Source organism: Paramormyrops kingsleyae, chromosome 20 (assembly GCF_048594095.1).
Source record: "Paramormyrops kingsleyae isolate MSU_618 chromosome 20, PKINGS_0.4, whole genome shotgun sequence".
Lineage (NCBI taxonomy): Eukaryota > Metazoa > Chordata > Actinopteri > Osteoglossiformes > Mormyridae > Paramormyrops > Paramormyrops kingsleyae.
The window spans coordinates 22,349,140-22,365,406 of record NC_132816.1 but is presented as its reverse complement, the minus strand read 5'-3'; the positions used below and the strand labels follow the sequence as shown (position 1 = coordinate 22,365,406).

The window sequence follows — 16,267 nt, the reverse complement described above, 5'->3', positions numbered from 1 at the left end:
TCCTCTTCCTTTACTGCTGGGTATTGTGGATGCAGGAATGGGGGGGGGCATGATCCTGACAGCAGCATTCCTGCCCCAGAGGGTGGGGTGACTGGGAAAGCTGGAGGAGCAGGCTGGGCAGACAGCACCTCCGGCTGCCAGGAGGACTTGCGGCTGGCCTTGCCCTTCAGGGTCCTGGCTCTCCGATTCTGGAACCACACCTGAGGAGGGGGGTAAGAGAGGAGGGCAAAGAGGCCATGTTAGGGATACGCTGACTCAGTGAGTGTGTCCATGCTGATCTGTCAGAAAGTCACTGATAATCAAAGAGTGTCTGTCTCTATCTGTCTGTGAGTGTGTGTGTCTGTCTGTGTCTGTGTGTTTGTGTGTTTGCCTCTGCCTGTCTGTGTGTGTGTGTCTGTCTGTGTGTGTGTCTGTCTGTGTGTGTGTGTGTCTGCCGGTTGTTTCACTGACCTGGATGCGGGACTCCGGAAGCCCTGTTGCCTGGGACAAGCTCTCCCGGATGCTGATGCCCGGATATGGATCAGTCTGGAAGGTGGCCTTGAGCAGATCCACGTGCTCCTTGGAAAAGCTTGTCCTCTTCCTGCGACTGGTGCTGCGGGTCCGAGATGCCGTGTCACTGGGCCCAGGTGGGCCTTGACCTGTGGAGAACAACATCAGGTAAGGGGGGGGAAGTAAAAAAGAGGGATAGCAACCACCCCCCCCCCCCCCCGACCTCCGGCAGGAGGAGAACCACCCACATCTCACAGATTTCCCACAAAACTTTGTCCTCTCACCCATCAGATGTCCTGATACACACATCCATGCTGATTTTCCGGGATTCCAATTCAAACACCATATCTTATGTAGTACAGTCTAGTAAAAGCAACTTTCCTGAGGAACGTGCAGCCAGAGCCTGATCTGTGGCACAGTGGACATCACTTACCGAGGTAGGACTCTGTTGCCATGGCAATGATGGCTCGTTCTGAAGTGTATAGAAGGCAGCTGGTTCCTCACAAGTGCGCCTGAGCTCTGATGACCTCTGGCCCCTGGGCCGGTCTATTTATGCCAAGGAGCCCCGGGGCAGAGCCAGAGATAAGTGTGCAGCCGGCAGGACGGGGTGTGTGTGTGTGTGGGGGGGGGGGGGGGTCACCGCCAGAGGTGTCTCTTTGAAACACAGAGGCTGACATCACACCTTCTCCACCTGTGAATCACCCACTTCATACTCCTCTCCTCCTTCAAAGCCAAAGAGAACCCACAAGAACCCAGGAAGTTCCCCGCACATTACGTCTCAGAAAACATGATGCGGGGGGTGTGAATGTTCATGGATGTGTGGAAGCTTAAAACAGAGATTCAGTTCATTTGTGGCTGATCCAGCAGCCGGTTCGGTCACGTCAAGGTCCTTCTGTTACGTGTCTGCCTATAGACGAGTAGCTTGTTTCGGGAAAGACGCTGCTTGTTTGTAGGCAGTGGTGAGGACGTATATCACAGGCCAAATACGGAGGACAGGACATTCATGAATCAAGAGATAAGAATTTATCTTTTACAGTCCTCCTCTTAACAACCAATTTAAAATTAATCATCCTAAGGACACGGAGAAACTGAACATTAATTTGCAGTAATGAACGCACTTTAACAAATCAGACTTTATGTGAAGACAGTGCTCAATATTTTGTGTGAACATTTATTTGACATCACACAAAGGGCACAAAGTGTTTTTGGTTATTTAAGCAGAGAAGTTCTTTCTATTACAATTGATTTGCAAATAACATGTGTACATCATGTTAATCAATCAAACAAAGGACTTAAAAATCATTAACTCAAAGAGCCATTAATCATCAAGGTGAAGGTGCCCCACCCCCAAAAAAAGACACGAAAGGGAGGAGATCTAAAAATCCAGGGACACAATGGCAGGTAATTCTCACGTTGGGATTAATTGGTGTTGCTTCAGTTGCAGCAATTTTTCTGTGTGAATCAGGTGATTGGGTTCAAAGGTCACACTTTGTCCCAGCCCAGAAGGTGGACAAGGCTTGCCTAGACATGTTTGGTGCTGACCTTTGACCTCGTATTTACTGTACACTCACACACCTTCATGCTGAAGGAACAGCCGCAGGTAGAGAATAAACGGTGCACAGCTTTTAGTGCAGCTACATTTATACAGATTAAAAAGTGGTGCGTACTCAGTGGGACCGAGAAAGGAGAAGCAGAACCGTGTCAGAACTCTGCTCTCCCAGCAGGTGATGGACTCAGGGCCACTTCCACTCTCGTGCACCTCATGTCTGCAGAATAAGCGAGCAGATCTTTAGTCTGTGGCTCTGCTCTCCTGCAAGCTCATAATTCATAAATCTTCATTTACTGTGTGATATCAGTACATGGAAATTCATATTCGCTCCATCCAGTCGGTAACATGTAACAGGACCAGACAGCACAAAATGAAACCCAGGCCCTCAAATAACGTCAAATAGATATATGACGAGTACTGTAGAGGTCCATATTTATGGAAAAATATCAAATAAACAGAACAAACTGAAACGGCTGAAACAGAAGATATGTCTTAATAAATTATACATGTATCAAATGACAAGACAAAAAGAAGGAACGATTAAAATATGGCGCAAAGTGTAACTATGTCCACTAAAACTTGCTGGGTATTAATGAGTATTATGATCACTGTTATGTATTATTATCGCTGTTTTTTATGGCGCATTATCGCTGTGTTTTTAGGTGCCGAATTGCAGTGGGGTAGGAGCTGTGCCCGACCCGTCCCGATATTCCGTCGGTTCAGAGACCGCTGTGCCGGCCCGGGGTATAGGCTACGGCGGGCGGCGCATTGTGCCCGCCTCACCGCCGCTCTAACCCTCAGGCTGGATCCCATGGTCACGTCACTCTTTCACATGCTGTTAAACGCTTGACAATTGCTGTGCATTAACGTAATTACACCGTGACAAAGGCGTAACGAAATAATGGTCAGGGAGCACAGGTCCGTCCCCGTCCGTGGCTGTGGCTCGTAAACGTGCATTAGCGCCACACATCAGCGTTCAGCGCCATAATGTAGACCAGCTTAAAAAGCGAAACTATATCAGCCTCATACTATAATTACAGTCGCGATGATCCAGTGCGTGACTGTAATCTGAGCAATAATTTACATCTATTAAGATAGAGGAAAATGTGAATGATTTTTTACATCCATCGACATTGGCATTTTCAATTACCATTTATATGAACGTCTATAGCTAGTAATCCAGAAATAATTTGCTTTATATTTTAATATATATTAATTATATTTATTTGACTGCTGTTACATTTAACGCCGCTAAATATAATGTATGACTGCACTAATTAATTACATTTTTATTTTACATATGCGGCATTGGGAATTGGTGGGGAAAGCAGTTTTGTTGTACCCGTACAGCGACAGTAAAGATATTAAGTAACACTTTAATTGAGGGGGCATAAATAATAGGCCTATACTCATTTAATCCTGAACTCTAACTTCATGTATGAATAAACGACAAACTATTCGGTCATGATTTGTGAGTAGTAGTTACCACTAACTAAGGAACCGTATTATAGTGTTATCATTTGTGTCCCTCAAGTAAAGTGTTAAAAGATATTCTATTCTGTTGCGAAATAAATCGTTACGTCGTCGTCCACGTTTGATTTCAATCATTTATCTGTTCCGCATCATTGATAAAGAGAATGATCCCATATTTCTTTGGATTCATAAATTCAGGGTAACACGGGCACCTGATACTTTAAAAGATTTTATTATAAAATGTGTACACATTATGAAAATAAACAGCAATATCCAGTATTTAATCGTAGTTGAAAACATGATTTTTCATGATAGATATTTATCTATTCCATTAAGTTACATATTAAGTAAATGTTCCTCAGAGTCAATTTCCGTACCTTAAAGGGTACATTTACCGACAGCTAGGGTATATTTGGCAGACCCTTGAAGGTACAGCCCCAGTGACAAAGTTACAAATCTGTGCTTTATTCTGACACTTTATGATATAATGTCTCAAAGTGAGTTCACTTAGCCAATGATACGCGTCTCCTAAATCTCACCCTAGAACTATCCAATATACCCACGGGAATACCGTGGCCTGATCTCCAGGAAACCATATTTGGCTAATCAATATCTCATCATATTATTTAACCAATTAAGGTAAATAATTAAGTGAGCTTAATTATGTTAAATATAAGAAATCCATGGAATAGCTGAGGTGCCCCCGAGGAGAGGAACTGAAGCGGTGTTCATCTAGCCACCCAACAGGATATCTGACTTTTTATAGAACAGAAGAAACTCGTGTGCTTTGATTTTGTTGTATTTGCATCTATTCTAATGTTAAGTTGTATTTTTATGAATAAATATACTGCTATCACACATAAATTGTTTTAAACATTTTCTTCGCCTGCCTAAGATTTTATTATTTAAATAACTAACGCTGTTTATAGTACCGTTTCACAACTATAGTTTATAAACATAAGCAAATAGCTGATCTACATGATATAATGATTTTGTCTGACACAGGACTACAGTCTTCCTTAAGTTAGCGTCGTCCTCGCGCGCCTCAGTAACGCGTCGAAAACGCTCTTAGTTATATATTTATTGGGAAGGGGGCACGCGAGTATTCTATAACAAGCTTATATGATATAGACCTATTAATACAGTGCGTATCTGGCCATTTTCTCAATGTCATACAAATATTTAGCGTAAAGTGGCGTAATTGCAGAACGAGGGCTTGGAAACATTTTTTTACACGATTATTAGGGCACGTTCAAATTCATACAAGTGTTCAATTTATGGTGGCAGGTTGGGATATATAAACCACAAAGATGCCTACTTCCCATCTTTCAGTCGACATTTTATACAATTCAATATTTTAAGTACTCCTTTAAATGAGTCATCAGATACACACGCAGTGTGCTTCAGTGTAAGACGAGAGGATCGCTCTTTGCACCGTAGATAACAGCCGGTCGACGGTCGGATTATCGGAGATGCGGACGGTCGTGGCGAGTCGCGGGTCTTGGCAGTAGCGCAGTGTCTTTGGTGAATACGCCCAGCGGAGTCGCGGGTCCTGGCTGCAGCAGCGTCTTGGCAGATCCCACCCCTGCGAGTCGACTTTGGCGGATCACACCAGCTCCGGACGGCGATCATGGCCCGGGCTAATGACGGTGCTTACTTTAAGAGGTCCAGCCTGTTCTGGATGCTCACCATCACCCTGTCTCTGGGGTTCTACACGGTAAGTGCCCCGGCGTCACCATGAATGCCCCCCGGCCGACAGTGACAGCCAGCGGCGCCATTGCTCACCTATGCACGGAGGCATTTAAAATATAGCTGCTATAATAAAATAAAATAGGCAAACCGTTAAGCCGTGTTCGTAAACACGCTATGCAAAATATTGGCAATAACCAGGAAGAAATGTTGCGAGCTAGCACACAATGCATTATGGGAAATTGAGTCCGAGTTGCATGAGCGCGTGTACGATGACAGCATGCGCTACTGACGAGTTATAATAAAGTCCTTAAAAAACTGCGGTAGACGAATACCCCCAAAGTAGTATTTTTCGTTCCAAAGGTCCAAGAGATGTAACACAGTTGTACTATAAAATGCATGGTGTGCACTTCCAGAAATCAGTAATCCGCTTACTACTGCGGCAGGCGTGCATGTAGGCCTATTGCATAGAATATAACAAAAACAGTTTGAAAGTGTCCTAGAAAAGTGACAGGGACGGTCATATTGTCTTTATACCTTATTAAGATTAACTTTATTGATCCCAGGGGGGAAAACTGCACATGTGCCAAACATGCATAGTGCCAAACAGACAAGTTACAAAGTCTAGTACGCACAAAGCATTTTTAAAAGTACACACTACGCAAATAAACGAAAGATTTCGAAAACCAGAATTTGATAGGGCGTGTATGCTTAGCGAGCAGGGTTTCGGTAACTTGAGTTCATGTCGCCTTGGGGATATCAGTGTCACCTGATCAAGAAGGAAAATTTTAGATCCACTGTGTGTAAAAAGCAGGCAGTGTTTAATGTGTGCTGATTAATGGCATTGATTAATCGTGGCCTTGAGTGACTGAACTACGGACTGGGCTGATAAACTCCATCAAACAAGGATCGAGGTGCAGCACATAGATCAGTAATACATAACAAGGCGATAACAGCCTTGTTTTTGTATGTCCAGGGACCGTCTCTAAAGTGTTGTATTTATCGGCAAGGATTGTCCCCTGTTCAGAATTGGGTGGCTCTACCTATTTTTTCTAATCTTTTCTCCATTAAAGAAGGCTGTCCCGTGAATGACAGAGGGGCTAATCTTCACCTGTTCACACCTGGCTGATTTTAAATCTGCTTTTCCCTGTGGAACAAACTTTATACATAATCCCCTTTACTTCCATGTTCTCTGCTTCGGTTCAGCGTACCCACCAGTTCTGTGTTAATTGATCAGTGTGAATGTGAAAACGCCTTGAGCTGTATAGGTAGGTCCTGAGCCTCTTAACAGCTGCATGAGCTTATCAGCACTGTGCTGTGGAGATGTCCATTTGATTGCTCTGTCAGCCAATTAATCAGCCGACTGCACTGTAATCAGGTTCGGTGATTTAATGTGATAAACACCGTGTCTTAAGTCCCCTCCAGTTCCCACCTCCCACCATGGCTCTGCTGTGGAAGAAATTTCGAAGAAGTCGATTTAAGAGTCTGACAAAACTTTATTACCGCAAAGTTTTGGGGGAATGGACACTCATCAGTATTTAATTTGTCTCGTGATCTGTCCCGAAAACGCGACAGTTTATAGACAGTTCGCGGGGGGGAGGTCAGATATCTGTAGACACCAGTTACTTCTACTTATAGAGGTCTGTTATCAATTCAAGGCCGGGTCAATCTATTTTCCGATTGTCCTTATGGTTTCACTACCCTATTTAAACAAGTTTTTAGTTACTTTCTCCATCTTAATACGTCCCCATATATTCCCCTGTGCTATCGTCCACTTATCCTTGATCTATGACATCAGAACAGAAATTTCTAATATTGGTTTCTGCAGCCGCTTAACTTCTCGGATCAGGTCTCCACCTTTATCCGGTCCTCCTGCAGAATAAACCGTCACATATTAGTTCCTCATAAAATGTTTCTTATTGAGAAATGAAGACTTATTACTGAAACAAGTTTGCATTATTGCATTACATGTTTAGTATAACTATTCCAAAGCAGAAATTAATCATTTGTAATCATTGTAGTTAAATCAAAAGTGTTATTATGAATTTCATTGGTAATTACTGATTGATATTACATTGTATTTGCATAATCATGGATTTGTCTACCAGACTGCATGTTGGCAGCCTGTTGATACAGCTCTCTGCCGTTTTTTCCTGCCGCACTGTAAATTCCCAGATCGATCCACTTAACACCATCTCAGGTGTGAGTTCAATCTGGCCAGCAGGTTCCTGCAGTGATCTGAAATCAGTCTCTGTCATCGTTTCCTTCAAAGCTGTTTCTCCACAATGTTCCACGCAGTTGCAGACATTTGTCATCCCGACGTTTGCCGGCATATCCCCAGGAACCAAAGCTGTGCTGTCTCTGTTTCAGTGGACCGTTTTCTGGCCGGACCAGGTGCCCTACGCAAGCATGGGTCCCTTAGGCTCATTCTTCCAGTACCTGGTGAAGCAGCACTTCACAGTCATGTACTATGGGTGCGTCTCCACCACATCACTACAGCTTCTGTTCATTATCCATCCACAGAACCTGACTAGCAGTTATATGTTAGTCTTTTTCTGCATTACTATTATGCAATCTGATGACACTCATTCTGCGACTCCAAGACAGCATCAGAGCCACATCACAGTTGATCCCATTCTTACAGATGCCCCCAAATTTATAGCCATCCTAGGATTAGTCTCCTGAACTGGAGCAGTCCCCATGTTCCCAGTAATCCCAGGATAAGATATGTCTTTGTGTCTGCTTGTCCAGACTGAGTGTCATTCTGAAAATGTTTCTTTTTTTTCTTTTTGAAGGGACACTGTTGCCCTTTCACGTTTGTGTCTGCTTAGCCGGAAGCACCTTTAATTAAAGGGATTGTCATGCTGGTGCTGTGTGTGATGCCTTTTCTCTGGTCACATAGCTGGTGGCTGGTCTGGATGATCCACATCAGTGAAGCTTTCTACAGCCAGAAGCTGTGCAGGTAATTTGGGTTGGGTACTCTGAGGTTGTACACATGAGGCACTGCGCGCATGGTAACTATTCCGGCATGAGGCACTGCGCGCATGGTAACTATTCAGGCATGAGGCAATGCGCTCATGGTAACTATTACGACATGAGGCACTGTGCTCATGGTAACTATTCAGGCATGAGGCACTGCGTTCATGGTAGCTATTCAGGCATGAGGCACTGTGCGCTTGGTAACTATTCAGGCATGAGGCACTGTGCTCATGGTAGCTATTCAGGCATGAGGCACTGTGCTCATGGTAGCTATTCAGGCATGAGGCACTGCACGCATGGTAATTATTCATGCATGAGGCACTGCGCTCATGGTAGCTATTCAGGCATGAGGCACTGCGCTCATGGTAACTATCCACGCATGAGGCACTGCGCTTATGGTAACTGTCCATGCATGAGGCACTGCGCTCATGGTAGCTATTCAGGCTGATAAGCAGTGCCTTTTCTCTGCACGTTTTGTCACTTCTGTGTGCGATGCCATTTGCCTCAGAGTCACTGCAGTGTCACACTGCCTCTTTGTGCTGTGTCAGTGATGTGTGCATGTGCACCCCGCCCACAGGGACAAGGGCGTGGACAGCCAGCTAGCACGCAGCATGTGGTTCGTGCAGACTTTCCTCTTCGGAATCGCCTCCCTGGGGCTTCTCATGAAGTACCGACCAGATGCCAGGCTCAAACGTCATTAAGGTCACCAGGCTGGGCATAGATAAGGAGGAACACCACTGACTTGGAGGACCACAACACCACTGACTTGGAGGACCACAACACCACTGACCTGGAGGACCACAACACCACTGACTTGGGGAATCAAGCTGAATACCCTTGACCAAGAGTATAGTACCAACCAGCAGGACTCCAGCTCAGAGGACAGATGTGACTCTCAGGCTTTCCCACAATTCCTTGCAAACCCATTGCACAAACCATGATGTCATCAAACAGTTCCCCAATATGTGGCTGGTAACAGGCAGACTTTTTGTAGTATCTTTTCATAGCCTTATTTTAAAGAGCACAATTTATGCTGTTAAATCATCATTAGATTTAAGATATTTTTGGTCATATTTAGAGACATATTTAACATTGAATTGTTTGTTTTGGTTAATTTAGCTTGCTAGAGGTTTGCCTGATGAGGGCACTATAATTCTTGTCTAATATGTTATAATCTTCTGTAAGATTCTTATCTCTGATTTGAGTTTTCCAGCCTTCCAGTTGCTTATCCAGTGTTGGGTCTTAGTGTGGGGGAGTGCTTCAGCGTGTAGGGGCACGCCTGATTGGATGCCCGACTCTCACAGGGCAAACACAAACACACACCATGGGCAGATTAGATGTGCTGGTTACCCTGACTGCATTTGGGCTGTGTGAGGAAGCCTAGGCAGCAGGGGGACCATTAAAAAAACGGAGACAGGGTTGGATTTATGAGGCCACAGCCCCACCCACTCAGCCACCATGACACCCTAACACTGGATCCGCTTCCACCTGCCGTGTGCAGTGCATCCGAGGTTTTCGGATGCCCACAGCAGCATTTCGATGTACGGCAGAGTTGGGCTCTGCCACAGGTGGAGGGCATTCGTGCCGGAACCGAAAGTTTGCTACCAAACAGAGCGGCACCAGTGCTCCCGTGTTTGGCCCTGGCCTGATGCTGGCTTTGTGCAGTGTGGATCATGCCTTTTATAATCGGAATAAAACCCTGAAAGAAAAGAGCCTCCCAGAATTTCCTTTTGCATTTCTTTTGCTTTTCTGGTCATTAAATCGCCTTATTAGGTTCTTGCTTCGTTTCGTAGTTCTTGTGTGGCTCTGGCTTACACTGCAGCTGGCCGTTCACTGGCAGCTCAGCCTGACTGCGCTTACACCCAGCCGTGTGTCTGTAATGCGCTTCTCCGCCTCACTCTTATGCCACTTTACACAAGACTATCCGGTAAATACATAAGATGTAAAAAAAAATGGACAAGTGGAGTTTGTGATGTGAATGTTCAGGCTGGACATGTGTCCCTAGGGGGATGAAGGCAGTGGCCCCCACTAAGCCAGATGATGCCAGCGAGAGTGTGTGTGACGCAGTCTCAGGGCGCAGTGCCAGCAACCCCCCCACCCCCCCACTGAACCCCCATTATTGCTCAGAAATCTCTCCTTCTGCATAAAAGCTTGAACCCATCAACAAAAGAATAAGCAAGACTGCAGAATGGCAGCAAACGGCAGGATGTGCAGATTGAGCTGCCCTTCATCCCGCAGGCTGTCCTCTGCTAACAGATGCTGAGAATTCAGAAGTCCTAATATCCTCCTCTCCTGATCTCCTCTCCTGATCTTCTCTTGAAGGCCCTGCACTCTCTGTCCTGGTTGGATTAAAGCACAGAGGAGCACTCACAGAGCTGCCGCTGTCGGTCACAGAGGAGCACTCACAGAGCTGCCGCTGTCGGTCACAGAGGAGCACTCACAGACCCTCCGCTGTCGGTCACAGAGGAGCACTCACAGAGCTGCCGCTGTCGGTCACAGAGGAGCACTCACAGAGCCGCCGCTGTCGGTCACAGAGGAGCACTCACAGAGCCGCCGCTGTCGGTCACAGAGGAGCACTCACAGAGCCGCCGCTGTCGGTCACAGAGGAGCACTCACAGAGCCGCCGCTGTCGGTCACAGAGGAGCACTCACAGAGCCGCCGCTGTCGGTCACAGAGGAGCACTCACAGAGCCGCCGCTGTCGGTCACAGAGGAGCACTCACAGACCATCCGCTGTCGGTCACAGAGGAGCACTCACAGACCCTCCGCTGTCGGTCACAGAGGAGCACTCACAGAGCTGCCGCTTTCGGTCACAGAGGAGCACTCACAGACCCTCCGCTGTCGGTCACAGAGGAGCACTCACAGAGCTGCCGCTTTCGGTCACAGAGGAGCACTCACAGACCCTCCGCTGTCGGTCACAGAGGAGCACTCACAGACCCTCCGCTGTCGGTCACAGAGGAGCACTCGCAGAGCCAGTGTGTGTGTGAGTTTATGTGAGACCATGTGAGCGTACGTGACAGTGTGTGTGTCTCTGTGTGTGTGACAGCATGTGAGTTTGTGTGTGTGTTTGCGTGAGAGCGTGTGTGAGAGAGTGTGTGAGAGTGTGAGCATACTGTAAAATTAGGGGCTGAAATGTACAGACAGAGTCATTCTGTCAGAATCCTGAACACGGCAATCATTCATACGAATGACCTACAAATACATACATTGAGATATAACTGTGATATGCCTCCCCTGTTCACCTTCAAAGCCACGGCGGAGAAGAAGTGCCCCCCCCCCCCCCACGCTGGCTCTCTGTCTGACAGAGAGGGTCCCTTTGTTCTCAGTTTGCTGGTTTCATTAAGAGCCGTGTCAGACTGGGAGGGAGAGAGAGGGGGAAAGCGGACTGCGCACGACTTGAGTCAGCTCTTAACTATTTCCTCCGCTTCTGATCTCAGTGTGTTTTCCCTCCCTCTCTCTTTCTCTCTTTCCCTCTCTTCCCTCTTCCCCTCCACAGTTATTGCCGACCTGGACAGCAACGGCGTTGCCCGGGTTGCTGCAGACATGGGCCAATCAGCCGCTTCGCTCACGCTACTGCTTACGCTCTCGCTCGTCCTCCTCGGCCAGGCCAACACAGGTAAGGGCAGAGTGGGCGGGGCCACTGGGGGGGGGGGGGCAGGGCTCGGGCTTCAGGATCAGGGGCTTGGAAGCTGTGGAAAACTAAGCTAAGCTAACCTGCAGATGGGGTGGGGGGGGTCTGGGATATGGTCGCAGAAAGGTGGGTCTGTGCATGAGACCGTGAGCCCACAGTTGCACGCGCGCCGGTTCGAATCTGCGTGTACATGCTTTCTGAAGCCCATAGCAACATCCTCATAAGAAGGGTAATCCTTGGGCATTAGCAGAGACATCTCCACCAGGTGGCGTTGTCTTATTTTTTTTTATATCATTAATATAATCTGAGTTTTGCTGGGGTGGACACTCATCCTCACCACATGACAGGACAGCAGAAGCAGCCAGTCCGGTGAGGCGTTCTCTCATTACTTCTGTAGGTCCGATCTGGTCTTGTCCCAGATTCTGGGATCTGGGCGCCCTGGACTGACATCAGCATGAACACCCAAGTGTCGCTGATTTAACTAACTGCTCAGTTTTTCCTGGGGTGGGGCTGAGTCCTGACGCCTGTTCGTGTGTTGGTGCATTTGCTGGACTAGTATATGGCTCCTAAATATGGATGGGTGAGGAACAGCTAGAGGACTTTGTTCAGGTCTCTGTCCTGAAGATCTGAGCTCATCGGGCTTGACCTTGTTATTAGCAGAGTTTGGTGAGAATTCCCATACATCACATCCCTGTGTAGCTTCTGCAGGTAAATAGCATGTCTGCTTCAGCAGCCCAGGAGCTCATTGTAATACTCTCACTCTGGCTTAAATGCTTCCCCATTTCCTTACTATACCTTACTCGCTCTGTACTCCACAGCCTTGCTGACAGTCTACACAAATACTCTCACTCTAGCTTAAATGCTTCCCCATTTCCTTACTATACCTTACTCGCTCTATACTCCATAGCCTTGCTGACAGTCTACACAAATACTCTCACTCTGCCTTAGATGCTTCCCCATTCCCTTACTATACCTTTCTCGCTCTGTACTCCACAGCCTTGCTGACAGTCTACACAAATACTCTCACTCTGCCTTAGATGCTTCCCCATTCTCTTACTATACCTTACTCGCTCTATACTCCACAGCCTTGCTGATAGTCTACACAAATACTCTCACTCTGCCTTAATCTCTTCCCTATACTCTTACTATACCTTACTCTCTCTATACTCCACGGCCTTGCTGACAGTCTACATAAATACTCTTCTCTTCTATCTCTGCCCTTAGACAGCCACGCAGCAGAAATGCAGTGGTATACCGCGCTCGCAGTGAGCCACCATGACGCCACGGCTTTTTCTCTCATTCTAACATACCGACACGACCCCAGAGGGATGGTAACCCTACACCCCCGCAGCCCCCGCAGTGCTGCGCCCTGTACCCCCTGTAGCCCCGCAGCCCTGCAGCCCTGCACGCCGCAGCCTGCGTGTCTCCACGCCAGCAGTGCAGCTGGCGGTGCCAAGCGAGCATGGAAAGGCAGTGGGGCCCCCTTTGCAGGCTGACGGGGTGTGGTGGGCTTAGCTGAGCACAGCCCCCACCCCTTCATGTCCCATCATGCTGTGGGGCACTACCCCCCCCCCCCCCAGCTGTGCTGCCCCACGCAAATTACACAATGGAGCATTACACTCTACAGCTGTATTGGAAACAGCTGTTACAGACAGGCTGCAGCACACGCACATGCACACACACACACGCACTACACAAACATTACACACACGCACTACACACAGATTACACACACACACACATTACACACACAATACACACACACACACACACACATTACACACACACATATATACATTACACACACACTACACACACATCACACACACACATTACACACACGCACTACACACACACAATTGCATTCAAGATCTTTGTGGGAACCTGAAAAATGGTCCCCAAAACGTCAAAATAACAGGGCCTGTATTCACAAAGTATTTTATCTTAACACTAAGAGTAGTCCTAAATTGCACTAAAAGTTTTTAACTAAAAGCTAAATTAAAGAAAGAACTAAAGAAACTAAACTAAAGAACTAACTAAAGAATTTTTTTGTCCTCAAACTTATTCACAAAATGGCTGAGAGCAAATTTTTGTTTGGAAAAGACCCACCTCCTAAGAGTGAGACCCCTTAGCTGGGGCTGACGTCGGCACGAGCTCGCCTGCAATACCCACCGGGACTGGCTGATGAGAGGCCAGTGGTGTGCTGGTGAAAATGTGCACAATACATCCCATAAACACAAATACAGTGGAAACCGCTTTTAGTGATCATGGTTACAGTGATCAGTCGCTGATATGGATCAAAAATCTTGGGACAGAATCATTCCTGTACAAATACTGTTTAAATAGTTTGCTTATAGTAATTAAGTAGTCCACTTACAGTGTTCATTTTTGGTCTTTTTAAAAATGACAATATTTGGGGAAAAAATTACAAACACGGTGTGTGTGTGTGTCTGTGTGTGTGTCTATGTCTGTCTATGTGTGTGTGTGTGTGTGCGTGTATGTGTGTGCGTTTCTATGTCTGTCTATGTCTGTGTGCGTGTCTATATCTGTCTATGTGTGTGTGTTTGTGTGTGTGTATCCCTGTCCCAGAGGCCACTCCAGAGTCTTGTGTGTAAGTCTGTATCAGAACCATTGGCATTGAGACCAAGAAAATAAATGTGCAGGACCTCAGCCTGCAGCCTAAGCTGTGTCGCAGCTACAGTCTGTCTGCTGCCCTGCAGGACCCCAGGCTGTCCCGATTACCGCCTGCAAGAACCATGCAGCGCTCCACAGCAGGCTGGGTGACGTGGAGAAGGTAAGGGTCAGTTCCAGATGTCCGCTCTCGTTATCACCTGCTAGAGTTTCCATCTGAGGACAGCGCCCTCTTCATTCACAGTCTCACTGCCCTCTCGCCATGACAACTCTCCTTCTACTTCCACTTGCACTAGATTATTCCATGTTCCTACCTCACTTTTGGTGCCTGCAGTGTAGTCTACATGTTCTTCTAACTTGTTTGTTTATTATTTTTTTTATTTCTTGGGGCGGTATTAGGCTGGGTGGCATTTATTTCTGTAATGTTCCTGGACACAGAAAGCTGCCCTTAAGGGATTAATAAAGCCTGATCTTCTCACCTTTGCCTCCATGAAGCTGCAGAGTAACCGTCGTCAGCATCAACACAGCAGTGACCCTGAGCATGCTCCCATTTTCCCGCCTTCACAAATAGTCCAGTGACTCACTCGTTAATCTCAAGATGAAGTTGAAGCATGAAATGCAAACTGACTATCTACAGGGTCTAATGTGTGGAGTGGTCTCCTAATCTCTGGCAGCGCGTTGAAGATACCGTGAGACAGCTGGAAGCGGATATGCAGGACCTGCTGGGGGTCATCGAGGCCCCGGAGTGGAAGCTCGTTTTCGATGCTGGAGACCCTACGATCGACATTCTGGATGGGCGAGACACGAGCAGCAGCGTCTGACGAGCAGAGTGGGAGTGGAGGGTGGCTGTCGGCCGTGTTATCAGTTAGATACAGCGGGATATTCCTGCCTTCGGGGTGTCTGCATACACTGCTCTGCAATAGTAAGGAGTGTGCAGGCAGCTCAACATATGTCAAGCCGACATTAATATACCTGGACTCACGCAAAAAAAATCCAAAACGCGCAGAGTTTACAGAAGCACTAACGCAAAAAGGCAACATATGCCTGTAAGTTAACGTAACGTAACATACACTTTATCTTTTCTTTAATACATATTACTAGTACATTTTTGATTTATATGGTTTTTGCTCTGAGGTGTCTTGAATGGTATGAGGGAGAATCTAACTTACGTAATATCTGACATTTGTGCAGTGGATTACGAAAGGGCAGCCAGTACTGCGAACACTGGCACCAAGTCGGATACAATGTTTCTGTTTTGTGTTTTTTTTACTAAATAAATGCTAAAGAAATATGAAAATAAAGCATGATTCACTTTTACTCACACTCCATAGAGAAATGCACATATTCCTCTTGGGCCTTGCTGGGTTGAGTTCACCTAGCCGCTGGTCTGAGGTCCCGAATGATTTAATGAGTTTGCTGTTTTCTCTTTCTCTTTCTCTCCAAATTACACAGCGCCCAACCTTTTTTCCACAATGGTTATCAGAAATTTTTACTCGTAAATAGAACGTCTTTTCACAGTGCTGCTCAAAACGACAAAATTATAAAGTGTAACAAAAAGCTGAAATGTCAACTATTTCACAGCTATTGCGGCCGGGAGTCTTGCTGGATAATCTGCTGGTAATTTTCCACGTTGTAGGGGAGCTGAATTTGTCCATTTCTGCCTGAAAAACACACTTTTCCAGCGGGACGTCACAGCTACACCACCCATCCCGCATGACAGTCACACACACTATTTCGTTACATTGAACTTCCAGCCGTGGCACTAGTACTGTCTCTCTTACTGGAATTTTGTTTTAGTCTATATGCTACAAGATATAATCCTTCAGCA

At 46.6% G+C, this 16,267-nt stretch overlaps 2 protein-coding genes across 2 annotated transcripts; both read left to right on the top strand.

The window, feature by feature from the left end:
• Nucleotides 1-4,908: 4,908 nt before the first annotated feature.
• On the top strand, nt 4,909-9,891 carry tmem254 (transmembrane protein 254). Its single transcript, XM_023820211.2, has 4 exons — nt 4,909-5,228; nt 7,571-7,674; nt 8,103-8,162; nt 8,757-9,891. The coding sequence occupies exons 1-4, from the start codon at nt 5,142-5,144 to the stop codon at nt 8,878-8,880; spliced, it is 375 nt and encodes a 124-aa protein (XP_023675979.1). The 5' UTR covers nt 4,909-5,141; the 3' UTR covers nt 8,881-9,891.
• A 1,584-nt stretch (nt 9,892-11,475) lies between these two features.
• LOC140581296 (placenta-specific protein 9-like) lies at nt 11,476-15,740 on the top strand. Its single transcript, XM_072703447.1, has 3 exons — nt 11,476-11,793; nt 14,529-14,602; nt 15,114-15,740. The coding sequence occupies exons 1-3, from the start codon at nt 11,721-11,723 to the stop codon at nt 15,258-15,260; spliced, it is 294 nt and encodes a 97-aa protein (XP_072559548.1). The 5' UTR covers nt 11,476-11,720; the 3' UTR covers nt 15,261-15,740.
• Nucleotides 15,741-16,267: the final 527 nt, after the last annotated feature.